Source organism: Echeneis naucrates, chromosome 12 (genome assembly GCF_900963305.1).
Source record: "Echeneis naucrates chromosome 12, fEcheNa1.1, whole genome shotgun sequence".
Classification (NCBI taxonomy): Eukaryota; Metazoa; Chordata; class Actinopteri; order Carangiformes; family Echeneidae; genus Echeneis; species Echeneis naucrates.
This window is the reverse complement of record NC_042522.1, coordinates 16,981,055-17,008,343: the sequence shown is the minus strand read 5'-3', so window position 1 is coordinate 17,008,343 and position 27,289 is coordinate 16,981,055. Positions and strand designations below refer to the sequence as shown.

The 27,289-nt window shown below is 42.0% G+C and overlaps 1 protein-coding gene across 1 annotated transcript in view; it reads left to right on the top strand.

Annotated features, from left to right (window-relative positions):
- unc5da (unc-5 netrin receptor Da) overlaps positions 1-27,289 on the top strand; it is a 148,522-nt gene that overhangs the window by 85,170 nt on the left and 36,063 nt on the right. The window contains exons 2-4 of the mRNA XM_029516453.1: positions 5,330-5,536; positions 24,090-24,233; positions 24,471-24,574. Of these exons, the coding sequence (XP_029372313.1) occupies positions 5,330-5,536; positions 24,090-24,233; positions 24,471-24,574 (455 nt within the window). The remainder of the gene's footprint in view (positions 1-5,329; positions 5,537-24,089; positions 24,234-24,470; positions 24,575-27,289) is intronic.

Here is a 27,289-nt window from a genome sequence, read left to right as displayed (position 1 = left end):
TTTTTTTTTTCCCTCCTCTTTTCGTCTTCCCGCCGTGCTCTTGGATGATCTGAGCAGATGCTCCCTCAGTGCCTCTCACTATCTTCAACACCCACCTATCATCTGCTTCAGCGGTCTCCCGCCACCCCCACCTCCACTGCTAGCTTCACCTCTCATCCTCAATCTCAACCATCCATCTGCTGTGCAGCTTCGCGTCAGTGCTGCCTATGAGGCTGCCGCACACTCCGCATACATCATTAATACAGTGTTGACCATTATTGCCAAGCTGTATTTATTCATGTATTTACACAGGCACATTAGCCTCAAAGTCAGTGTTTACAGTGAGGCAACGACACGTAACAGCAAATAAAATCCACAAATTCATCCTCAGCTAAACTCACCTCTGAATCTCTCACACCCCACTCAGGTATTGATGTGGTATAGTAATTATAAAATCATATCACTTACTTTTAATGAACAAATGAAGAATTAATCGGTATATCTGTTTTTGTTCATTAATGACTGTGCACCCACTATCTTCTTAATAGCAGCAAATTCTGACTCCTGATTTGAAGCAGCTCAAAAAATTTTTTAAATTATTATTTTTATCGTATGAGTAAAATTAAACTGAAGAACTGAGGTACCATTCATTAATTCTGAAAATGAGATGTGCTGTAAAAAATGTTCAGCTTGAAGCCGCTGATTATTGGGTAACACATTAAAGCAATGTTGCATTTTATTAACGGCATATATCCTCCCTCTCCTTTCTCCTTTTGCACAACCAGACACAAACACTGTCCCCCACTCCCCTTTCACACTGGTAATTTCCATGCAGCATTACTCGGGGGGGGGGGGGTCGGATCAGCTTGTGGTGCTTCACACCTGTTGCAGCTTTGAAATCAGAGATCGCCCGTGTGCCATTGTGACAGTCTGGTTCAATGAATGGCATTCATGAAGAGAACCGGAAATGGCAGACACAAAAGGGACAAAAATGAGTAAACTCGTAATGGAAACCAGCAAAGCGTGGGAGGCATAGTATTGTGGTTACTCAGCTTGCAGAGTCATTGATATCCTCTATGACTCATCTTTCTTTTCAGTGTATCAATACAAACGATCAGACCTGCGTAGGTAAATCAGGGTTTACTGCAGCGATGGACGTTATGCAGCAGCAGGTAGGGGAGACTCTGGATGCATTATAGCCTCATGTGTCTGCTATTAAAGGTTGTAGCCAGAAAAACACAGATTTAGTCTCAAGCACATGCAACGAAATGCAACAATTCCGCCCACAACTTAATGATATAGTATTATGACAGAAACTTGATATTGAAAGGGATTTTTAACTTCTTGTTAGAAGTTACCTCCAGATAAAATATTAGCCCAAGTAACATGACAGATATCTACATAGGCATCAGCAGAGTTTAACTATAAAGCAGACATTTCTAGCACAAAAATAAATGAATGAAGCGTAATGGAAGAAAAAAATAACTGTCAGAGCGCTGCATCCTCACATGGGAAATACAAGCAAAATTTAGCTCGAGCTCGGGTAATTTGATAACTTCAGATTGGACGAATTGGACGTGTTAGAACTGATCCGTGTCCCTGACGCCCCCTGCAGTACCCAGCAGGAGTACCTTGATTTTTATTTAAATTAAAATCTCAAAATCTTCCTCCAACTGAAGCAGCTGATAGAATTGAGCCCTGACAGCACTGGTTGGTGGCCAGTGAGCTGACTTGTGGTTGTTTTTTTGTTTTTTTTTTCCCACAAACAGTGACCCATATTAACCCAGGACTAATTGTTTTTGCGCAAATTGTCAAAAGGCCATCAGATTGAACTCATGTTCAATAGTCCATGTCAAACAAAGGGTTTGTGTGTTAAAGAGGTACTATAATTACTTCCTGGAAAATACAGCAGAGGCAAGAGGTTCAGGATCAGAAGGCAGCAGCTGGTTGAACCAAGAGGATCCTCCACAATCAATTCAGCATCCCAGGAAGTGGAGCTGCTTACCATATGGGAGCCGTTCAGGGCGTGCGCACAGGATGTGGGATGTGTCAGCTTTGAGTACATCAGCTCTCCTGGCTGTTTGTCATTTGTGGCTTATGTGAAGGCCTCAGGTGGTGGGTTGAGCACGGGGTTACAGTGCGCCGGGGGCATTTGTTTTTTTGGTGTTGCTTTTTTTGGTACTGGGTGTGTGGGCTCAGCAGATAGATAAAAACTTCATGGTGCTGACGGTGAAGAGAAAATGAGAATTAATTATTGACAGCAAACTCAGCTTCCTTTCAAAGATAACACCTAAGGAACTTTCAGTCTGTGGCCAAACAAACTGAGGGTGAGTGTTACTCTGCAAAGGTGATTGTGTTGAGAGGTCCACTGATATTTCCCTCTTTTTGGAGGCTGAGCTGTGGGGAAAGATGCTCCATGTCATCTGCAAATTTGATGACATGGCAGCTCGCATCCAGAACGAGCAGCAGTGGGAGGAGAGCACATGTCTGCCGGCGCCTGGTGTTATTGTGGGGGCAAGTTAGACGATCCTCAGTGCCTCTGACCTTGAGCCTCTGTGATCGGAGTCCAAAATCCAGTTCTAATCTCTCCGATCATCCCATTTCTGGTGTTTGACGCAGAAATAGGAAAGCAGTTTCTCTTCCAGGAAATGATTTCCGCAGTGTGCTGAATGTGGAGGTAGACTTTGGCAAACCTCGGCCCAGCTGCTGCCTTTCATCTCCCCGAATCACTGCAAGGGTGCTGGAGCAGCAGTCATCTTTCTCTGCATGAACTAGTCCGTGCTACTACCCAAAGGGATCACTAAATTAGTCCAGTCAGCTAGGGGCTCTTTCCCCCTCATTTCTTTTAGATTTCCACTAAAAGCTATGAATACATTGAACTGACATAAGAGACTGCACTTACCCATCGCATTTAAATTTGCATGTGAATAGATGCAGCGTTTGACGCACTTGAGGAAATTAAAAATATTCAAGTTCCCTTAAAGGTGTGCATCACTAGATGACTTAGTATTTGCAGAGTGTTGGTGTTTCCAGGGCTAAAGTTTGTTCATGTGCGAGACAGATAGGGAGGCAGGGAGAGGAAGAGAGAGAGGCTCTCTGATAGAGCCATCACTCAGCCCTTTGGCATTGATATCTTGTTTTCCTCTCAGACTGGGCTAGATGTTTTGGTGCCCCTTATGTGTTATTGCCGGGCTGCGGCATTGGTTGTAGATCAGTGTGAAAACTGTGACGCGCAGGACACGGCAGGCTCCTGAGTGACAGCAGTGGAGCAAATTGAGGAGAGATATTGGTCTTGGGAAGATGCAGATGAACCAATAACAGACTGGTGCCAGCCATGAGAGGTAAATGAGACGAAGGTGTTGGAATGGCAAACAGAATCCCCCGCAGCGCTCCATTCTGCAGCCACTTTGTTTGGGCCACATCTCATGTGATAACAGCTGCAGCTATCTCCTGCCATGTGTGTACCTACCACAAGGTGCAGAGCCGGAGGGGCATCCTATAGTCATTCCTCAGCCCTTCCACTCGGTGATCTATATTCAGCAATTTCGAGAGCAGAGACGATGTTATGCAGCTCCCAGAGACAGTTAAGTGCTTGTGTTTCCCCCCAGAGTCACATGTCCCACCGCCAGCCCGAGGTTAAATCACACCAGAGTTTCCTTTCTTGTGTCTCTCTCAATCTGTCTGTTGCAATGCTATCCTGCCTGCTAAATAAGGAATGGACAAAAACTGAGATAAAGCCTGTAATTCTTTCCTAGAATTCGCTGCTGCCAGTGTTGATATTTGAAGGGTATTAGCTGCAGTGGCATTAAAATGACATTAATATAATACCTGACCTATTAACAAACGAGTCATTACACGGAAGGCTGTGGCTTTGTATGACAGCTGCGTGTTTCTGCATTCATGTTCCCATCTATCATCATCTGAGATGCGCACTCACGTCTGTGTTTTGCATCTTTCCAAGCACAAACACAGCGTGTCAATGCTCTGTGCGCAAAACAAATTGGAGCACTCTGTACAAGAAAAGCTTGCCTGGGGCTAGTCATTTTGAAATTAAAAGCATGTCTCTTTGTTCAGCCTCAGTTCCAGGAACGATGCATAGAATGTGAATGTGTCGTACAGAGAGGAGACGTACGAGTGAGAGCAAGTGCTGTGATTTTCACATCCAGAGAATCAGAGAGTCTTTTATCTATTCACCTCAATCAGGAGACATTCTGCAGGAATGGTAGGAGGATTAGATTAGCTGGAGAGAGGGAGAGAGTGGATTCTCCTAATCCTGATGGGGTTTTTTAAGGTACACCCGTCGCTGTGGTGAAGCACACAGTGTGCAGAGGGATCTGGAAGAGGTGGAAGCAGGACTGTTTACCTCACTAAAACCCCTCACACTTGCATTAAAGAGGTTCCAACAAACTGGGGGATTAGTCGGAGTGTAATTACACCTGCGGATCCTCTAGAAGCCGGAAAACACGCACTTCAGCACACCTCAGTAAGGCAGAGGAGGTGAGGAATAACACCTTATAGTGGTGTTAGCGACTCAAAGGATATATCCATCTATAGTGAGCACGACTGGGAAGTGTTGATCCGTCCAATCAGCTCCATTTACGTCATTTAGACCACATGCTTGTCAAAAAGTTTCTTCGTTCATTGCATTGAGACACAAACAGCTCAAAGCCAAAATTTCTCACCATCGAGGAACTCTGTATTTCCACTTCCCGAATTTGTTAATCCACAGAGACAGAAACAAAACAAAACAAAAAAACGCAACACAACAACAACGGTGCAGCTGAGATAACAGTGCAGCAGCTCCCATTTCCCACAGGAATTAAACACATCACCTGTTAAAAAAAAAAAAAAAAAAAACAATATGGTGGCAAATAAAAACATAAATAATTACAAATTTAATAAAGATGTATTTTTTATGACAACAATCTTTTGCAGGTTTTCAAAAGAATGGACAGCCTTGCTTTCTGTAAAATAACCCATGGCACCGTTATTTACCTACATATATCAAATATTAAACACCGTGATGTAAACGTACAGCACAATCAGGTTATTATATTGTCATGCTGCTGCAGAGAATGAACCTTTTGGATGGGTGGTGTTCTGTTGTTGTGTTATTTTTCACACTGTGCTCCAGAAACCATTCTTTCGAGAAAGACAAGTAATATTTACCAGTTGGGTCTCTCTGCAGGAGTGGGGGGTTGGGGGGATAGGGCAATAATAGAGGATGGGGTGAGCCAGTTTTGTTTTTTTGAAGACAATACCACCTTTTTATTAGTTTTTTCTTTTTTCCATTATGTATGCTTTTTTTATTTGGACTCTATTAAATTTTTAATCTCATTTTATTCCCCAGGTGCCCGAGGTGAAGCCCTGCAGCATGGCCAGTCTGGGACGCTGCCTCACTTCCTGGAAGAGCCCGTCGACGCGTACATAGTCAAGAGTAACCCCATCAAGCTCCGCTGTCAGGCTCGGCCTGCTCTCCAAATCTTCTTCAAGTGCAACGGCGAATGGGTCCACCAGAGCCAGCACATGTCTCAGGAGCACACGGACCTGGGGACAGGTACGGCGAACGCTGTCATACAGAGACACTCAGACGTGCTTTACACACACGATACGCAACTGAAACAAAATTCCTTCCACGTCCAGTCTTCCTCCTGTCACTTTAGGTTATAAGCACAGCATTCATTTTTCTGTTAGAGAGAAGGCGAAGTCTTCAGAATGAACTTTCCAAATGGGGCTTTATGACAATGCCTTTGGCTACGTCCAACCCTGCAAATATATTTGCCTCACTTCTTCAGTGCATACTGTGTCACATTTGATCTAAACTGAAATGACAACTGTTAAACCATGAAAGGCACCAACTTGTTCAATTTTAGGATTTGACTTTGAACTCCAAATAGTGTCTTTTTCCTGATGCAACTTGCAGAAATGCCATTGTTATTGTTCAAACGTCAACATGAATCCATTCAAACTGCAGACATTTCTCTCCTCTCTTTTGTCTTAAGTTTTCTGTCATTATTGCGTCATCGCACAATAGTGTATTAATATCTCAACAGTTGACAGCAAATTGAACGACAATAGTACAACAAGTGGATGACACCCTTTTTCCCGACAATATACTTGTACTGTAATTAACCAGTCTGCCAGGTCACAGCCAGTTTCCTTCTTCTGTCTTTGGCCACATATGCTGTATTTTGATACAGCCAAATTCCCAATAAAGGTGTTAATTTTCTTTTTCTGTTGTCAGACAGGGAAAATATGACTGTAATACTGCTCATTGAAAGTAGAAGCATTGGAAGAGAAAATTGGGATTTGATAATTCATTCCTGCGAGCTGCTGTGCAGTCAGTGTCATGATATGTAGCTTTGGAGGGAGAGCCAAGCTTTGCACCTCGAGGGACAACACTCGCAATGATTTCCTGTGGCAAGGTGTTAAGGTTTGTCTAGAAACGTTGTTAGATTTGACAAAAAAAAGATAGAAGTCTGAAAAATATACACTGCTTTTTCAGGCTAAATCATTTTGAAGGGAAACAAACAATGAGTGAAACACTCTGCCGGCTCACTGATGGTGTGATTTGCTCAACTCTCTCATTCCATCTCAGTCCATCAGTCATTAACTGAGTCTGACAGTCGTGGTCACATTTGCATTTATAGGGCTGAGCCTGCTGTTGCAGTCCAGCCAAACAGCATGACTCCCAAGTATACATTGTAAAAAGTTGGATGTAGATACTGTATATTAGAGTAGTTAAGCATTTCAGCTGCCTTGAAACGACCCAACATAGGTTTAAAATCTGCTGCTCCAAGTCAACATTCAGTCAGCGCTGAAGGATGAGAAATGAAACGTCTTCTGTCCTGCTGCCCTTGATTCAAACCCTCTTGGATAACCATGACCTGAATGAATCGTCACAGACGTGTACTGAATGTCAGATGACCTTCATGTGTTTGGTCAACTTGAAGGCAACATATTTACGAGTGTAAATTTGACGCTATTATTGCATCAGTGTTGACGCCTCACTTAACACACACAGTGCCCATCGATACCTCCCTCCAAGAGTTAACAATGAACCTCTAAAGTTTTACTGCCTCTGGTCTGGATTCATAGCTCTGCTCCCATCTGGCTCCTTATCACCATTCATATCTGCTTCCACTGGGACAGGAAAGAGGACAGGAGGAGGTACAGAAGGGAAAGAGAACCGAGAGAGAGAGAATAATAGCAGAAAAGGAGAGCATCTTAAAAATCCCACCTGCACCAGCGTCTCATAAAGTAGAAAGCTCTGTCCGGACCTGAACTGTGTCAGGAAGTGCCCTCCTAACTATCAGCTGTTAGAAGGTGTGAAGAACTAGGTTGTAATATTTTATTTGCCCTCATTACAACCTTGACCTTTGCTAAAAATGTTCGCAGAAATATCTCAAGAAGCAGATTAAGAACATCAGCACCATAAAGGACAGATTAGTTAGTTATTTTCTCAGATTTACATCAGTGTAACCCAACAATTTTATATTTGAGCTGCGGTGGATGCTGTGAGGTTTGTGTGTGCCTCTAAGGGGCTGTTTCCTTGTTCATCAACACCTCGACTGTTGCGCTACCAGCAGGCATCAAAGCTGAGGTGACAGCGTTACAAATAAACAGCGAAAGTTTCAAGTCAATGAATAGTCATGCTCTCTGTGGAACGTCTGACTCTTGACTTGTTCCTCCTGCCAATAATATCATTAATATGTTTTGTATTGTTAGACTGTACGCATCTCTTTTCTCCATGATGCCAGTGGGTTTTCTTACCCTTAAAGTTGGTTTTGTATCTTAAGACAGGTGGTGTTTCTTTTTTGTTTTTTTGTTTTTTAATAAGGAATAATATTATCATGTGTAATGTGTGAAGGGCTGTTAGTCATTATCACCTCTGGAGCTTTGCTCTGAGCAGTTTGGAGGTGCAGAACATCTTTCAGCTTCTTATTTTAGTTTTCCTTTACCACTTGGGTTCACCGTCTCAGTGTTGTTTTCTATCGTTAAGATGGTCAAAAGCTACCAATCAGCCGATGGAAACACTTTAGTGGAGCTTTCGGCTAAAGAACCAGCTACTTCTTGCAGGAATCAGTGGAAAAGTAAGAGAGTGAGTGGATATTGGATTTACATTCACCAGGAGGCCAGACACATGACACCGAATGAACTGTGAGGTGGTAACTGTTGGCTAAATCAACTTATAAGCTGAAATATATATCAGTGTTGTATGCAGAGCTTGTTTCCGCTGCCCCCAAAGTGGTCACAATCAGTTATTGCAGGTCTGATCTAACACATTTAGAATGACCACAATCCATTTCTCATATTCCATTACCTTGTCCTTGTAGCTTGCTGCGTTTTTGCCCCTGCTGATAGGGGTGTCAGGTTTTCATATAGCTAATTTTACTTTGTAGTGACTGGAACCTTTTTGCCTTGTTTGGAATTTTAGGCAAATATATGTAAACTATTTTATGCTGCGTTTTGCAATGAGTCCTGTCTTACAATCTAATCGACCAATATTGGGAAAGGGATGCAGACAGTATATAAACGTGGGTGAGGTTTGTGGGGCTGTAAAGTGAAGCCAATGCTGAAGAGCCTTATCTAATGACCATCAGGGGGCAGCTATGCTGGTTGTAAAGAGAATTGTATAGAAGTCCATGAGAAAATGGCTCTACTTGTCATCTGATTTACTACCTTAGTAAATGTCCTAATGAGTTTATAGTCTGAAGTCCTAGTTTCAAGTCGTGTCCAATTTAACATAATGGTCCCATTTAGAGGGAAATTGATCATAAAGCAGGGTATGTATTAGGGCGTGGCTATCCTGTGATTGACAGAAACTGTAACCTGTTTTACAGTCAGGATAGGGTGCAGAGCAGATCCTCTCCCTTCTCATTAGCACCGCTTTCTTTTTCTTTCAAATCAAGACAGCAATTACAAAAAATTACAAACAATAAGTTTGTAAAGTCTGTCGGTTTACAAATTACAAATGCCAGAAAACAGAGCTAAGCGCACCCGTTGTGTTTAATCTGGCTTAGTACAGTAGCTGGTGATGTCTTGGTCCCCACCAGCGCACTAGCCAGCTGCCCAACAAGAATAAGTAAGGAGGTAATGTGCAGTGCGAAGAACTGCAGCAGCTATTCACAATGTGCAGGTACACCCACCTTCTTCATCCCACATCCACTGACTGTATGTTCAAAGTTCAGCCTCAGGATTTTATGGATCATTAACAAATTACCTGAATAAAGAGCTGTTTGTTTTCTGTGTGTGTGTTTTTTATTTTTATTTCTTACTTGTGTCTGCTTCATTATAGTACATTATAAATTATTCATTTGATGTTTATCTACTGCTTATGAATGCATAAAATGCAGTGTTAAAGTGAGACGTCACCATCTTTCAGTCGTGGCTTTTGCTTCATGCTGTTCCAGCGCAAAATTTGCTCTCCTATTGAAACTTCTCAGGAGGCTTCAGTATTTTTGTCAGTGCAAATAAAGCCGTATAATCAGATGAGCATCAAGCAAACTGGAAGTGAATGGAGCAGTTTAGCACTTAAACAAGGAGCTAAACTGCATATTAAAGATGAAGAAAACTCTATAATGATATAAAATATGTAGATGCTGTTAAAGTCACAGTAGGGGATGTAAAAAAATAAATAAATAAATAAATAAGTAGAGAAGAAATTGTCCCAAAATAAATGCCAATACCAGTTTTAAGAACAGTGGACCTGGCCATCTTTTACAGCCCACAGTTGGATGTGACTGCACGCGCCAGCATCCTTCTTCTGCAAGTGGTAATTAAACTTCAAATGTAGAAACTATCATTGCTTAACACACCATTTTCTGCAGTGGAGATGTCCTTTCAAGCATGGCATAATTTTTTTGCCACAAACAAGAGTCCTCTTCCCTCCTTTTCAATCTGACAATAAATCAGCATGCTGATGGATTTTGCTTTTAGACGTTACTCCATTATGTATCTATTTGTTTTGTTCAGGTAAATTGGAATGGTTTTTAAAACTAAAATAAAAAAATAAAAAATATGATAGCCTTGGGCCACATTTGCTGTTATTTTAGAGTTGTGTGAAATAGGAATAATACAAAACTCTTCGATACATTTTTATTGAAACTGTGTGAAAATTTGAATGTTTGTGGGGGAAAAAAAATATGTCATACAGGCTTTCCAAAAGCGTGTCTGCAAAACTAGTTTCTAGTTTGCACTACTAGAAACCAATTTGAAAAAGAAAAATGACTGCCCATGATTCAATATGTGGTTCAACAGTTCATCACTAATGTAATTCATTTCAGCAGCACCTGCTTATTTGTTTGTTTTTCTCAGACACTGGCACATCACTACACTTCAGTATTCAAACATTACAGTTGTCAGGCAGGCGGCTTCCTGTCTAGATTGTACATTTTTACTTTATTTACTGACACACACGCAGCATGTCTCTTTAGGCGGGAGTGTCAGTCAGTCTGTCACTGAAATATAGCAATAATTATGAAGCGGATTGCTACAAACTTATCCAGACGTTCCTGGTCCTCAGAGGATTCACCTTAAACAGCAACAGTTCAGGTGATTTGAACTGGGGGGGTTGTGTGTTTTCTGTGTTTGTTTTCCTTCGATACTGTACCTTCCAAGTCTTTATTGTTGCTTTAAGTTAATGATGACAGAACGACAACGCTGTGGGGAGTTGCCGTTGCGTTAAGGGACTCGGCTTGTTTGCACACGACACTCACTTTTATCAGATAAAATGACATCTTCTCCTGAAAAAGATGCTTTGCTCTTGGTTCACATGCTACATGATTACAAAGTAAAATGTTCTCCCCCTGCCTTATTTCTTATTCCTCTTCGCTCTCTACATTGCCAATAGCCCTTTTACAATATTTTCCTTTTGCCCACAGAAACAAAAATACCCAAGCTCACATCTATCTACCTGTACTAAAATATGGCATGTCCAGGTTGAAACTGCTGCAAGGTTTCCTTCTGCATGTTGATGTGTGGCTTTGCTCCCTGGCTGTGCTTTGCTATTCACAGTGAGACTGTGAGATACAGAGGTTTCCTCAGAACCTGACCAGGGATTTACTGAGTGTTTCTAAGCAGCATCTGTCGCTAACTGTTTCTATGTTACAGTGTAGGCAGTCGGTGCGTCAGTGCGCTGCATGTTAATAAAATGAAGATCTCACCTCAGCTGAAAAACACTTCTGGCCGTCTCTCCAGCTTCATCTGTTGGAGGCAGATGAACAGCTGTATCTCAGAACAGGCCATTATAGTCTGACTCAGGTGGTAGACTGGCCCCTGGGTTCAGCAGCAGGCAGGGGAGCTGTAGCTATTAAAGCAGTAAGCTGTGAATTAAATGCAGGATTCAACAACACATACCCTAACACTGTCCAGGGGGGGGCTTGAAGTGAGAGGACAAAGACCACGACTGTCCGAAGGCAGCTAACTCAACCAGGGAAATATATTTTAGCCTTGTGTTGTGTTGTTGTTTTTCTCAGATTCGGCTCAGACTTGGATGTGCCTTCCAGGTGACAGAGTGGCAGATGAGGAATAAGAAATGTAGTAACAGAAAGAAGAAAATATCTATTATAGCTTGTGTGAATAGCTTCATCTGCTGTTGCCAAAAGCATGGCAAAGGCTGGCACACTGCAGTCTATTCCAACTGGATGAATCGTGCTGCGTTTCTCAATCTGTTAGATGTGTGGAAGAGTAAAAAGATATTTTTAACAGCATGTAATGATGGAATATTTCATACCTGCACCTCATCTTCTCCGTGAGCTAATCCTAACAGTTCAACTTTCCGTGACAACGAGCAAGCGTGAGCTGCATTTGTCTCACGATAGATGCAAAATGCATAAGAAAATGAGTTCTTCCCAAAAAAATGTCAAACACACTTGGTTTCCAAATGTGCCAGCCCTTGAAATAAGTGCCCAATCAGGTAATGCAAAAAAAGAGTCATATTATTTTCAATCCTAAAGTGCAAAATACACTTGAAAAATGTTTTTGTTGCACATCAAAGGCAAGATTGTGCACTTGACAGCTGGCTTTTTCGGGGCTTTACTGCATTTATTGAGAGCAGGAAGCCACATGAACTTAACTTTTCCCACCACTGAGACAGCAACAACTGCAGAAGTGACAGCCGATGAAGGACTTGTCTTTTCTTGACTTGTGGTTCATGGATTCCCTAATGGAACTAAGATAGCATGGTGTTGGCATGAAGGCGGGTCGTTTGAAAAGACTGCTGTCTGCCCAGAGATCATTTTTGGGTCTGACTATTGTACACAGAAGCTGAGTGAGCGACTGCGTTTCTTTTTCTTGGTATTTCACATCAGTGGCAGTTGTCATGTATAAGTGCAGGATATAGTGTAGGTTGGAGAGTCTCTAATGAATGCCCATTTATTTTCACTATGCAGTTATCATGAATATTAACATTGTTTTGCTACTCAATCCATTAAGTGAGCAATGGTGTGATGTCGACCTGAGAAAATATTGCATCGAGGAATAAAAATGTGTTTCATCAGACAAAGCAAGAGAGCCAATGATGGAAATCTGAACAGTTTCTCACTTTAGGATTATTTGATACTTTATCTTGTGTTGTTTATTAGTTTCTTCATATATTTCACTTCAGGGGTCTTTACGACATCCGTGTTAACAGCAGGGTCTTCCCTTTTATGCAAAGAGTTAGAAAAGAAGATTGACACACATTTTTTGTTTTATGTGAAGTCTGTCAGTTTATCTATTTATTGTTTTTATTATTTTTAATGTTAATCCCACAGTAGTCCCATCCTAATACTGTGCTTTATTGTCTGTAAATACGACTATAAGAGGCCTTTTTTTCTGTCATAGCTGCAGCCATGATAAAAAAAAAGCAGACTCATGCCGAGAGTGTTGTTGTGTGACACGAACACGTTTTGATGAGGGATCAAGAGATACCGTGGTAGGATCTAAACCAGGCAATGAGACATGACTTTGAGCTGTTCTGATAAACATGGAGCTCCTCAGCCTGGTCTCATTACTGGCCTCATACCTTTTGAACAGCTGTGGCAATCAGAGTGGCATTTTGAAAGTAACACAGAGCGTTTCTCCAAGTAGGAAAATAATATTGTTTGAACGATGCAGTTTGTTGACGCGAATATAATAAGGCACAACAAATCTGCAGCCAGAGGCAGATGGTGCAGCATTTAAAGATGAACTGTGGAGTTCCTGAAAGAGCAGAGTTATGTCATGTTTCCTGTAATATAGCCCAGTGGTACTCTGTCAGTGATCGACCGTACTAAACCTGTACTTGGCCCTCTGCCGCTCTGCTGTGCTGCAATAAAACTACAGTGGCAATAGTTTGTTAATAAATAATAAACACTATAATCGTTTATTCAAGTCATTTATATGTTATGAATTGATAAATCAAAATCTAAATTTGTAATTCTTTTTGCATCACATCACATCACTGCTAAATATAAATTTCCAGAATTAAAAAGGAGACGCCACTTTTTCCCTCCCAAAAAAAAGGAGGCCATGGCGCATGGGAATATTGCCTGCTGGTAATCCAGTATTTATGGATGAGAGAAGGAAAAGGACGAGAGACAGAGAGCGAGAAAAGAGTAATGAGAATTGAGCGAATTTTTTAATTCAGCACATCACATCACACAACTGGCAGAATACCAGAGATTTAGTATGATGTGTGCATAAGTCTGTCTGTAATTCTTGCAGCAACCTGCTGCTGTTTGATTTAATCGATGTAAACACAGTGAATCAATGTTTGCAATGGTGGGGTATTTTTAAAACCAGAGAATGTAGATTTATCAAAAGTCTGTCCTGCAGCCTTCAAATGGCTGAAGGGGTTTCATTAAAGTAAGTGAAGGAGGCGGCTTTCATATTTTCAGCATACAGCACCTGTGGATGACAGATACGCGTGTCACCCATTAATTTGTGGAAGAGTTGCAAATTTTTTCCCAAGCATTTAATATGCACTCATTACAGAATCACCAAATTATCAGCTGAATGAGGTTTCACCAAAACAAACACGGTTCTCCGATGTCTATTCCTGGCACGTCAACAGTATAAATCAGTTTTTCGCCAAAATACCAACACTTTCCTGCATCTGCATCACAAACTGCCATCCTACCGCGCCCCTTCCTGGCACCTTTGTTCAAAATGTGCTACTCTGTGTATGAAAATACCACACAGAAAAACACCATGTGTCAAAGTGCTGCTCGGCGTTGCCTTTCTGCCTTTTGCAATTGAAAATTGAGCAGTTGGTGGTTGAAAAAACAAGGATTTTTTTTCTACCAAATGTGTTCCCTAATGTCAAAAGTGTCTGGCTAATAGCATTCATTCTGTTAGCAGCTTTTTATTTAGTCTTAGTTGTATGTGAAATGAGTCCTACTTTCTGCCTGCCATTGAAATGCAGTCTGTATCGGGATAGGCTTGTTAATGCATATTATGATGGGATTTATTTAAGCACCCATTGATCTTCGTTAGATGGGAACAAAATCCTTGACACCTGAAACTGATTTGCTCTGAATGACGTGGATGCAGTCCCAATGGGAATCACGCCCCCACATGAAAACAATGGGAGAAAATGAAAATGATAAGACCGTATCATTGAGATGTCATATCCAGTTGCAGACCAGATTTTAATCGCAGGTTTGAATGTGCTGTCCAATTCAATGTTAGTGTATCTCAGCAAAGAAAATGACAGCAATTTCAATCCACTTTTAATGAAAACTGCCAACATTTTAACTTTGTAGGTGCACTTTAAAGTCAGAATTAGTTCCCCGCCGATGAATCAATGCTTTTTTTTTTTTTTTTTTTTTTTTATTATTATTATATTGCTCACATCATAACAAACGCAGCTGTTGTCAGTATTAACTACCGGTTGGTCTCTCCCAGTGTGGTCCATGTGGCACAGGAAATGGAACAACAAAACTGAAAAGAAAAAAAAAAAAAGTTATTTCCTCTCCTCTTTTTTGTCAGGGAAAGATGGAGTTCGTTTTTTGTTTTTTTTTTTATGGTAAAGTTATAGTCTTATAGTCTCATCTTGTTTTATTGACGCTGATTTAGATACAGTTGGTGTCTGATGATCATCATTGCTTATTACGAGCCAGCCAAAGACGTCTGATGATCATCATTGGATCATTTTCCATTGTGACATTGACGCTGCTATGCATGACAAGACAGTAACTGACCTTTGGCGTGACATTTTCTACAGCTGCTTTCAATCAATATGCACAGGTTAAATGTAAAACTGATAAGCCAATCACTGTCACCAATCAGCCAATCAGCCACTCAGACAACCAAAGAGTATAAGCTCAGGCGTCAGTTTTTAATATACAACCAGCAATGACCGTCAGTATTAAGTCTTGTTGTGTGCAGTTTTCAGCTTCTCTGTGATACACATAATCCACTGGCTTCTTAGGAGTTTATTTATTTTAAGAAGTTGGAGGACTTTCTCCGCTTACAAGGGAACATGTAATCCTTTAAGTTTCTCATAGAAATTTAATATTCACCAAATTTGGTGAAACAGTTTTCACTGGATGATGAAAGGCTGGTCTGTGATTAAATTAACAGCAAGCTCAGTGATGAGGAAAATGTATTCAGAAATCACCTCATTGAGCATGACGCATTGCTTCCCCTACATGCTCGTGCACTAACCACTTTAAATAATAAAAAAAGTGTCAAAAGCATATCGGTGTCAGCATTGGTGACTCTGGCTCGGGTGCTGTGGCGTCTTATACCTGAACTTTCAGACTCATCAAGGATTCAGGATCATGATAAGGCAGTTTTAAGTCAGCGATGCTTGTGAACACCAGAAGGTTATTTAGGTGGATTTAATGCAGTAATTATAATTCTCAGTCACAACTTAGTCATCCAACATGAGATAAGAGACTGCCGTCACTTAGATCAGCTGCTTGTCACCGACAGGGACTGAAACAGGGCAGAGGGAAGCAGGAGGTAACAGTCGATCAGTAGGAGGTTTGCGGCTGCTGTCCAACATCTGTTGCGACTGGGAGTGAATTTGAGTAAGTCAGTGGAATTGAATTATCACTTTGGGTATATAAAGCCATTTTCCTCGCACATTAGAGGCCGTTCTTGGCTCTGCATGTGTTCAGCTGCTAGATTTCCTTTGGGAATGCCTAAAAAAGAAAGCATAAATCTGCAGAAGCATGTGCAAAGTGCAAAGCGTGACAGAAGCATTTTGCCCATCCCAAGTGGATGTTATGATGTCGAAGGTGACAGAGTTTCCGGCTTTGCGAGCATCAAAAGCTGTAACGTATGCGCTCCCTCGCTTTAGCACTGACAGTAACTGGCCTAACGTGAACTGGGAAACAAGAGGCTGATCAGGGCTGACAGTAATGGCCGCGCCATGTAAACACAAATGTAGAAAGCTGTCTGTCGAGAGCATGTTTAAGTCAATATTTAAATGTTGTTCTGCAGTTCCTGTGGCGGTGACTGCTTGTCCAGCTTAATGCAAGACAGAGCCCGAAACGACAGAACGTACAAACGCAGCATGGGAGAGGAAGAAAGACTGAGATATTCTTAATTATAGCACAGCAACATCCTAAACTCTCAGTCCATTTTTTTCCACCATGCCGCTTATTTAAAAAGAATGACTCTGAATATGTATGACCACCTTCTGAACTAGTGGACCCGAGATAAGCGTTAAGCGTTAGAGATAAAGGACGAGATGGCTGCAGTGCCAGGGGAAGAAAAACAAGAGGGCGGTGCAAGGAACCAGGAAGCCAAGTGGAGGAGGCAGGTGGTGGAGACAGAGCAGATGGTTGTGCCGGGGAGGGGACAGACGGGTCAGGATACAGGTAACGGGCTAAAGCAGAACAGCAACCTGCTAGTTAAAAACAAATGGCTGGGAGCGGAGACTGACTGCGATCTGGCAGGTTGGTGGCGGCGGCGGCAGAACTGGGTATGCGTAGAGGGTTTGATTTAAGTGGATGAGGTACAGCTGGCGTAACTCCACTCTGACTCCAGTACTCCGACTTCCACTCAAACAATCAGACTCAGGAAAAGAGAGAGGAAGAAAGACACTGAGGAGGAGACGACAGGTTAGGCAGAGAATGAAAAGCTGAGGAGCTGCCAGGAAGGGCTGCTGAAGCAGATGTGGCAGGAAGATAATCTTCCAAACCAACATTTGGGCTTTGCCAAGATGACGGCCCATTGATTGGCTTTCTGGACAACACGATTATTGCTGCACAGCGGAGTGTATCTTCAAATTCAGCGCAACAGCGTTCATTTCTTTATCCCTTTGCAATTGCTAAGCCTTTTGATAAACCACAGGCAGACAGGGCTCTGCTGGATATTCCATATAATCATTGTTACCCAGATTTTAACATCCCTTCAGGAAAACTGCTCGTATTGATAAACTTAAAGTGAATTTAGGGAGCTGTATCGAGTCTTTGCAGAAATGAAAATCAGAGGTTTGGGATTGTCTTATTATTCAAAGGCAAACTAAACGGAGGGTGGTTAGTGTAAACAAAACACTCCATTCAGCACTCCATACTCTGTCCCAACGCTGAAGACGATTTTATTTTTATCCCAGTGAAAAACGCTGCGAGAGATTGAAATGAGTGATAGAAGTCAAGAGATTACTGAAGGACAGAGTGAAAGAAGAGGAGAGAGGAACAGAGGGGGTATCTGTGCCTATAGACTGCAGCTGAAAGGATGATACCCTGATGGAGAGATAAGAGAAAGACGGGATAAGGGAGAAAGACGACACTGGAAATGGGAGAGGGTGGGAGAGAGGTTGAAAACGGACTCCACGGTGGTTGTTTTGAGAAGGAGGCGAAAGCAGCTCTTGCAGATTAGAAGATAATGATTTAGGGAAAGTGTATGAATACAGAGCGAGTGGAGGAAGTATGGATATATATTCCTGTTGACACTCCAGTGTTGAGTGTTTTGGTCCCAAGATGATACCAGGCATATCAACCAGATATGAAGTCGAGTCACAGAAAGGAAGGTGGGGACTGGTGAGGAGAAACCAAGATGCCCCCGAGTCTCTCAGTGTCACAGACTATTAGTTAAAGAAATGGAAGTGGAACAAATGAAGTGGCCCACCGAGTGAAAATTACTCGTAAATGCAAAACTGGCTCCTAATAAGCAGACATGCAGTTTTTGGATAAACATAAACAAGACGACTGGTGGAACGACACGAATCAGGACTCACAGCATTTTAATGGTTGAATTAACGTGATTTTTTTATTTATTTTTTTTTATGCATGGAGTAATGTGTCCCTTTGGTTCCAGGATTAAGTATGACACACACAGCTGGGACCAGACTGAAGATGTTGCTGGGAGCATGTTCCGCTTGTCTAGCAGGGTTCGTCTGCTTCTGGCCCTCAGCCAGCCCTCACAGCCCCCACATGCCGAGCCACATGCCGCAATGTCACATCACACAACCGTTTCCCCAAAGCTGGGTTCGCCTCAGACAGACGCTCTCCTAAAGCTCTATCCATCCACCTCAACCCGCAGTGCCCCCCCTACCACCCTCTCTCTGTGTCACCCACCATGTACACAGCTGCCTCGCAAAGATCCCTCAGACAAACTCTGAAAATCCACCGTTGTCATGACGTTAATGTGCAACAGAGACATCCTGGACCCGGCTGAGCTGAGCTGGACCAGTCGAATTCGGCTCAGCCATTGGGATCAGGGACCACTTGTAGCTGGCACCGCCCGGCTTCCTTAGAGCCTTTCATAGACTCAGCCAAGATGCAACAATGGTCCAAAGCCGAGAGAAATCACACAACAGGCCCCGTGCCAGACAGACCGAAAAGAGAGACGGAGGAAGAAAGAGAAAGAGACTGACATGGGATGATAACTGAGCACCAGCACTGGAATATCTCTTCCTGACTCTTTTCTACCGGCCACATTAGAGACATATTAAAGGATGTGATTAAGTAGGCACGTGTAAGTTGCTCTACCTTGAGGTCTGTTGTCAAGGCTTTGTGGTGTTTCTGTCAGGAGCTGCTGGCACGAGCCCGAGGGGAAAGAGAAGCACAGCTTAAATAAACAAGTGGCTGGGGAGGAGTCCATGGAAGGAGCTGAACGGATCTTTTTATTCCCGGTTACAAAGAAGTGACCATATGTCATCAACATGACTAAGCAGATATTGGATAATTTCTCCCACACAGTGTCATTTCAGGTTAGTTTGAAAAAGGACTGAGCTGTTTGTTCCAGCTGCCAAATGTGAGGGACTCTCTGATTTCTCTCTCTGGTTTATATTTGCTTCAGCAGAATCACTGTGACCCTGACTTGCACCAACAATAGCTACCCCTCCATGTGGGACTATTTCTTACCAGTATTTGTTTGTGTTTGTCTAAAAACTGATCTTTATTTCACGTTTGCATTATGAAACGGTCTGATGTGGAAAGCATCACTCTTGTGTTTTGATTTTGTTTATTAGTCACAGACGTTCTCATTCTGTGCCAGAGTTTTTGGGAGGGAATCTGCAGAGCTGAGGTTCTCTCTTCGCCCTGTGTGAGTTTGACTGCTTTCAGCGCAACACACTACAACAGTAGACTGTTGGTTATTCATTAGTCTCTTCTGTTTTCATCATCATTAATAAAGATGAGGAGGTCTGATTGTGAGGAAGCCAGTGTGAATTAAGAAGCTACACGACTAAACTCACTCATAAGTCTGCGTCGTCCTTCAGGCTGCCGTCAGTATCTGAACATGTTGTCCAACCTAATGGACCGTACAGGTTGTTCGTCCCTCTTTTTCAGGATCCAGGCTGCTTTATTTATTTATTTATTTTTTTTTTTTAAATCTGTCCCTGTATAAACCTGGTTCCACGGCCCAAATGTGGCCCAAATACAACATGACTGTCAGCTGCTGCACCCACATCTGGACCAGCATAAATACAATCTTGCTGCTTTCAGGGAATACAGGGGGCCAGATGTGGAAGCATGGGCCAGACTCGGACCGACCGTGGCCTGAGCCGTATGTTGGGCAAGAATTTCCATCTTACTATCAGGAGAGCAAGGCAGACGGGTACTCGACCGTCGTTGTCTTGGTAACAGCAATGCACAAAACAACAATAACAACGAAAACAGACCGCGAAGGCTGTGATCCCAGTTGTGTCAGGGTTAGGTCCAGAAACTCTTTGCTTAGGAAAAGATTGGTTTTGGCTGTTTATGAGATATTTCTTTAAGGTGATAGGTCCTTCGTTGTCATGGTCAACATAATAAACACACAATCCTGTTTGAGCCCTCCGCTCAAACCTCAATATCCGTCCTCTGTTGTGGGATTTGTCACTCTTTGTTTTAGATTACTTTACATCAATTTTCTCTTTTTCTCCTGCCGTAATTACAACAACCACTAGACATCACTTGAGGTATCCCACCGGGAAAACACTACTATGGAAAATAAGTCCCTTGCACAGATAATAGTATCCACAATCCAGTAGCTAAATTGCTTGTTGAAAGGCACTTACTGAGATTTCAACAAAGACAAACATGGCAATTGAAGGGTTGAGATTAGTTATTATTAACAATTAGCAAAAAAAGTTTTGAATCTTAAATTGATAATTGCAAGACTGTCACTGAAGTCACTAAATAAATTTTTTTGAGTTTGTAAATCACAGGCCAATAATCTGGGAATCTTCCACCAATAAAAATTGTGTTGCTTCACCCTGGAAGGTTGGGGGGTGGTGGAGGGGGGGTCATGGAGTTAGATTGAGAGTGACAGATGTAGCCACAGATCGATGAAGGACCATCTGGATGATCACCAGTCTTAGCTACAGTAATGTATAAATGGATGATTTCAGCAGAAGCTCATCCATGTAGAAGGCTTGGTGAGCAATAAAGCAACAGTCTGCCAGAGCTGTGAAGGGGCTGGGGGTATTAGGAGATGCAGTTGTGGGGTATTTGCACAGGGGGGGGCTTTTAATTTGGTTTGTTAGGAGTTCAAGCTGAAATTGCTTGAGGAGTTGCTCTGGAAATTCTGTTATTGTGCTGAAGAGAGAGAAGCACTAGACTCTCGGAGTCGTGGGGGTGTCCATCTTTATTGTTGATATCATCTCATGTAATCTAACAAACAGTATATAGCAGCCCATACAGAAACATAACATTCTATATTTGATCCACAAAATATCGAGGTATGTAAGAACTTTTTTGAAATCACTGCTTGAATATTTAACTTGGAGCCAAATCTACATCTCTTGGGTTGTAGCTGGTTTGTGTTTTGGCAGATTTACAATATAGGAAGCGCTGTGTTTTTGTCTAATACTGTGACAACTTCTCTTTTTCTGATAATACTGAAGAAAATGTCCAAATGTGATAATGAGCAGTGTTTGTGTGATATTTGTCTGTTTTGATTTTTGCTATGGCCGGGAAGAAATGGCATGACATTTGTTTCTGTCAGATAGCAGATCAATGGGGTAGGGACGGGGCTCAGACGCTGTTCGTTAATAGTGAATTATCTGTTCATATCTGAATGATGCATTCATGTACGGCCCGATAGCAGCGAGCCCAAAGATGCAAACATCAGAGACCGATTCGTCGGCATGCAATGACAAATCCCCTCCCGACACTATAGAGTGCTGTGTTGTGTTTTCACATCCTGATGTTAAATCTGAAATATTCTCACCTAATCAGGCATGTTGATTAGGTCTCTAATTTGTAGTGGTTGAAAGCAGAGGTGGTGTCTGCGTGTGTTGTGCATAATGTCAGTCAGTCATTGCCGTGGATTATAGTGTCTCAAAAGAACGTCTCTGTTTGTCAGACATTTGTTTTTGAAGCCTTTTCTCTTGACAAAGAATTGACAGGTTTATCAAAGTCCGAATCAGTCAGTCGTTTCAGAGGATTACCTCTGACTTCAGAGAAGGCCTGTGTTTTACATTACTTCATTAGGCTTCCTTTGATAACCTTTCATTCCACATTATTAGTTTTCATTTAATCCTGCCCCATGTCTAAGTCTAAGCTGCTGTCTGCAATGTACAGTGTGATGGCAAAAGCCTGTGGAGAGACCACTCCTAGACACATGTAAGGCTGAGTAATTAAGCAGTAAGCCACAAGAGGCTAAGCTTTGCAGTGATTTTTTTGTAAAGCTGCTGTGAGATGTGTTGTTAGGTGTGACCTATTAGCTTTTCTAAAAATTAGTGTAAACGACAGCCTCTTCAAGTTCTAGAAGCAGAAGCTTTTGCCCAAATCAATTTTTAGTCGTTTCCTGACATGTTAATATCCCAAATTTGAACAGCAGACATTTGATGTATTTCCACTCCATAAAAACCTTTTCCCTCATTGTAGCTTATGTAGCAGGAAACAACACAGCATGCAGTCTGTCAATAATATCAGCCTCACTGTTTCCTTTCCTCCAGCTAGCAATTGCAAAGTGTCTGCCCAAAGATTAAATGTAAAGTAAACATTATAACCCCAGAGCTGTCACTTTCACTGCAAACACGGACCTAAAATAAGAAAGAATAAAAAAATAGAACCTTCCACTCAGCCTTTGCAGAAAATATGATAACAATCTCTTCTTCCTGAGTTATGGAGTTGAACAATGGCCAGAGGGGTTTCTGCAGAACATTATGATGTCACAGTGCAATATACCTTTGACCATTTTGATGTAAAATGTCACAGTTTCATTCGAACCTTCTAGACATAACTATTGGCCAAGAATGTGACCTTGACTTTTGACCACCTAAAGTCCTAAAGTTCCCTCAGTATGTTGCTGAGTTGTTGCGTTGAGGGGAATAGGAACAGGACATCTATTTGTATGGGCAGACAACTGTATGAGCCAAGTCTGTGCTCAGCAGAGAGACGTGAAAACAAGTTCAGCTAAACTGAGTAACGAACTGGGTAAAAGCCGATTAGCTAGCTCAAGTGGAGAATTTTTTGGTTGTGCTGCTACTCCCAAATGTGCATCCACTGAGCACTATATATATAGACAGACAGAGAGCGGGAGAGAGAGAGAGAGATGCAATTAAATGAGGACCGTCCCCTCCCTCCAGTCTGCTGATAGTTGAGGTGGGTAGTTGTTATTGACACTCTACAGCTTCTGTAAGAAATGTGTTCTCCGTGAAGTGGTGTGCAAATAAGGCGTTCTTACATTAGGGAGCCAAACAAACACACACATGATCACCTTGCACTATTTTGTATCGCTGATTGGATTTAAAATGGACATTATGTGTCTTGAAATGTTGGAACTTTATTCTCCAAAGCCTTTAAGTGTGGGTGCAAAAGGTTTGTCCAGCCCATTCCAGCACCGGTAGGTTGGAGAGTGCACACCAGCCTTTCTTTGTTCATCACTCTGTATTCACATTTTATTAAATGTGTTGAAGTCTGTACTACAGGGACACATCACATACTTTGGATGAAAGCTACAATTTCCAAGACATCCAATAAAGCCACCTTATTATACATTAATGGTTGGAGGCTGTCATCTTTTGTGCAGAGCTTGGCATAATTGAAATACCGCCCTTTTAAATTCACATCAGTTGTCTCAGAAATAGCTTGACTCACGCCTAGCTCATTATGGGCAGTATCACAAGACAATATGCTGATATTAACAAATGACCTGCCTGACATTAAAGCAGAGTTCGGGCCGCAGAAAGAGATGATTTGATTGTCATAGAAAGTGTCTGTGTTCAGATGCGCTGTTTAATTGCACTGTTTTGCTTCCTTAAATTATAACCTCTTCAGATGTTTTCAAAGACAACAATAAGAGGCATATGTGTTCCTCTTCTCAGTTAATGCCTCCCCTGAAAAGCATTTAGTGTCACTTCTCTATAAATGGATTATGGTTAGAATCTGAGAGAGGATATGAGGGCTCACTAACAATTTCTGTCTACTCTAAGCAGCAGTTTGAATTGCTCGCCATCCGTTTGACAAACCAGAGCTTTTCCAGAGGGTTTCTCAAATGGCCACTAATGGCGTACATTAAGGCTATGATTGAAACGGTCAGCTCTGTATCAATGGTGTCCAAACAAACTCGCTGAAATGTGTTGCTTTTTGACGAGCAGCCTACGTCTCCCCGTGGCAAATGGCAGATCTGTTTACTGCCGATAATCTAATCAGATTCAAATTTCTCTCATCATCCTGTCCCAACAATTCTTCATCTCTTTGATGGATCATCACTGTGATTTAATGAGAGCTAATCTAAGCAGCCAACCATCTTGTCCGCAGGGCTGAAGATCCGGGAGGTGATGATCAACGTGTCCCGTCAGCAGGTGGAGGACTTTCACGGCCCGGAGGACTACTGGTGCCTGTGTGTCGCCTGGAGTCACCTGGGAACTTCCAAGAGCCGCAAGGCAACGGTCCGGATCGCCTGTAAGCCACTCCGTTCTCATTGTCCATTTTGATACCAGGCTGACCTCACTGTATCTGAAAAGGTTCTTCTTCTTCAAACAGCTGGAGCGATTTTGCAGCGTTATGTCCATGTTTGTTTGAATGAGGAAAACTTGTCACATATAAACAAGTCTTTTTAATGTGTAATGTTCATATGCTCCTCTGTGCTGTTGAAGTTGTCCTTTAATGCAGTCTGTTTGGTGTTTTTCTTTCCCCCAGACCTGAGGAAGAACTTTGAGCAGGACCCCCAAGGCACCGAGGTGCCTCTGAATGGCATGATTGTGCTGCACTGTCGTCCCCCAGAGGGAGTGCCTGTGGCTGAGGTGAGGGCTTCTTGCACTTCAAACAAGTAACATTTTCTCCTGTGTTGCCTGGAGAGGAGGAGTCATCCATCTGGTTTCCCGACAGGATAACTCTGTTTTCATGATACGGTGTTTTGCTTCTCTCCAGCCACAGCAAATCAAAGACACACGTGCACTTCTCTCCGCAGTCGAGGGTAAGCCGGAGCTGCGGTTGATGAGGTGAAGATGCCACTCGTATTAGTTTTTCTGGCTCACTCTGTTTGAGTTAGAGTGATCATTCATTTGCTGGCAATAATAACTGTCCATGTGCATCGCAACTCTCTCAGTGTCCCGTGCTCACCGGTAAAAAGGATGTACAGCTATGACTTATTTAGATGTCATGTATTCATTTCATTCACAGAATCATTCCCCTCTGTCTTCTGTGTGTGTGTGTGTGTGTGTGTGTGTGTCATTGCCATTTTAATTTTTACTATGACTATAAAATGAGGCTCTCACGGACAGTCCTGTTGAGTGGTGTGTATTGTGCAGCTCTCTGATTTTGTGTGCCTTCATGTGGAGGCTCAGTAGGCAGATATGTCAATATCAAAGCCCGCGTGCCCAGGCTTCTGAAGCTTTGCATTTACTTAAAGGCACAGTCCGTGATCTATGCGTAAACAAACTGACAGCCCTACCGGCAAATTTCTAAGCGCAGTACTGGAACCCTACTGTTACTCCTGAATTGATTGACAAGCCCTTTCATGCATGGACTATTAAGTTATTGATGTTTTATGAAGCTAGATCTTTCTTTATATCACAAATCCAGACACAATCACACATCAGATGTGCATTACTTTTCTTTTTTTACAAATATATGATCAGTTAAGAAACGCATTATAACGTTTCATCTTTTTAAGTCGGACTTCTTCATTACATTCAGAGCAGTTAGATGACTGGGACGCATTTTTCATCAGCTTAGCTCTTTTCCAACACGTTGGATTTGCTGTGAAACATTGACTGGGGTTAAAGAGCTAACTTTAAGCTTAAGGGGTATTTGACGGCATTAACATCCATTTTGGAAGGCTTCATAATATTCTGTATTTTTACTAATTCATAGTTTCCATTTACAACTATGAACCCACCATCCCCGACAAAAATGCACACCACAAACCAGCCTACATGATTATTTCTCTGTATGAGGCTGAATGGATGCAACTATTGACAGAAAGTTCACAGAAACTGCATCCCTGCTTCATGATGCTTCACCTGATCACTAAGCCGCCGTGTACTTTTCGGGGAATTCTCAGTCATCCCCTCCGGTTGGTGCTGTAATGCGCCTGTGCAAAAAAATAATTGCTATGCATATTAATTTATTCCTTTGGCAACCAGGCAACCAAATGCTGATAGTAATCAACTTGCAGAGACCAGCTCTCTGCAAAACCATGTGATTTTCAAGGCTTTGGTTTCTTATGATGTTCTAACTCATTGATCTGTACACTTGTCACTACCATGGAGGTGTGAATGTTGATGTGTGATTACTGTTGTTTATGAACTTGTTTATTTCATTTACATGAATGAGAAATGAATTGCCCTCTGGGGGTAGAAAAGGATTCTGAATCAGAATCATGATAAAAGCACTCGTTTCACTTGTTTGTTTCATTAGCAGGTAGAAGAATTTTACCTTGGCCTGTTTTCATTTTCAGGAGCATGGCTTTAAGACAGATCCATATTTTTGCCATGGTTCACTTGAACTCATCGGCTGCTTCTCGTAATACTGAAAAAATCATAATACATATTGAATCAGCAGTTTAGTATTGTGATAGTATTGAATCAGGAAAGGAATGAGCATATTATTCCAACCTTACTGAATATGAGTACGTGTTTCACATCCTAAACACAAGAGTGAAGCCAAAAAAATTTCCTGACACAAGCAAAAACTGAACAAACAAAGAAGCCTGCAGTACGGACCATAACACAGCACCAATGAGGTCGATCCTCCAGTCTACAGATTCCACACAGTGTTTGATTGTAAAGGATTACAGCAGCTGTGACATACAGCATGATCACTTGTATATCACCGGAACGTTTCTTCAGACTGCTGCATTGTTGGTTCTGTGTTGTTACAGTCATAAAATGCTTCATGCCCCACCCAAAAAAGAAAATATAGTTTGGGGCTTTAAGGCTCCTTAAAGACAGCCATGGATTCCTTCCAAAGGACACATAAAGCACCTAAAACTGTGTTTGTGCCTTTTGTGTGGGTGAGTGTGTGTGTGATGAATGATTCAGCTCACACAAATGGAGCATCGGTGTACCGCAAGTCTCCCCCATGCATTGTGGTCATCAAATAGGCAACTCATGCATTCATTAATGTGACTCTGGCTAACAAAGAGAATGGTAATAGTAAATAATGCAGGGACATATCTAGCTCCCTCAAATGTGACTTGCACTGGGAAAAAAGAAAACTCACATCCAGAGTGTACTTTTCTCTTTTTGTGACTTTAGGCATTGCTGAGAGGTTAAAGTCTTTTTTCGCAACCAGCACTGTGAAATTTGGCTCAGAGAGAAGCCGAAGCTCAGCTGCAGCTGAGTTTTAAGGAATTGAGGTCACGATGCAGTATGATCTGTTGAACTCTATTTGTATTCCGAGGCATATTTATTTTGGTCATGACATCTATTTGAATATTTCATACCACTGCGATTTGCAACGGATCCTGATGGAAATTAATACTCGCTCTTGTTGAAGACACATGAGCAGTCATT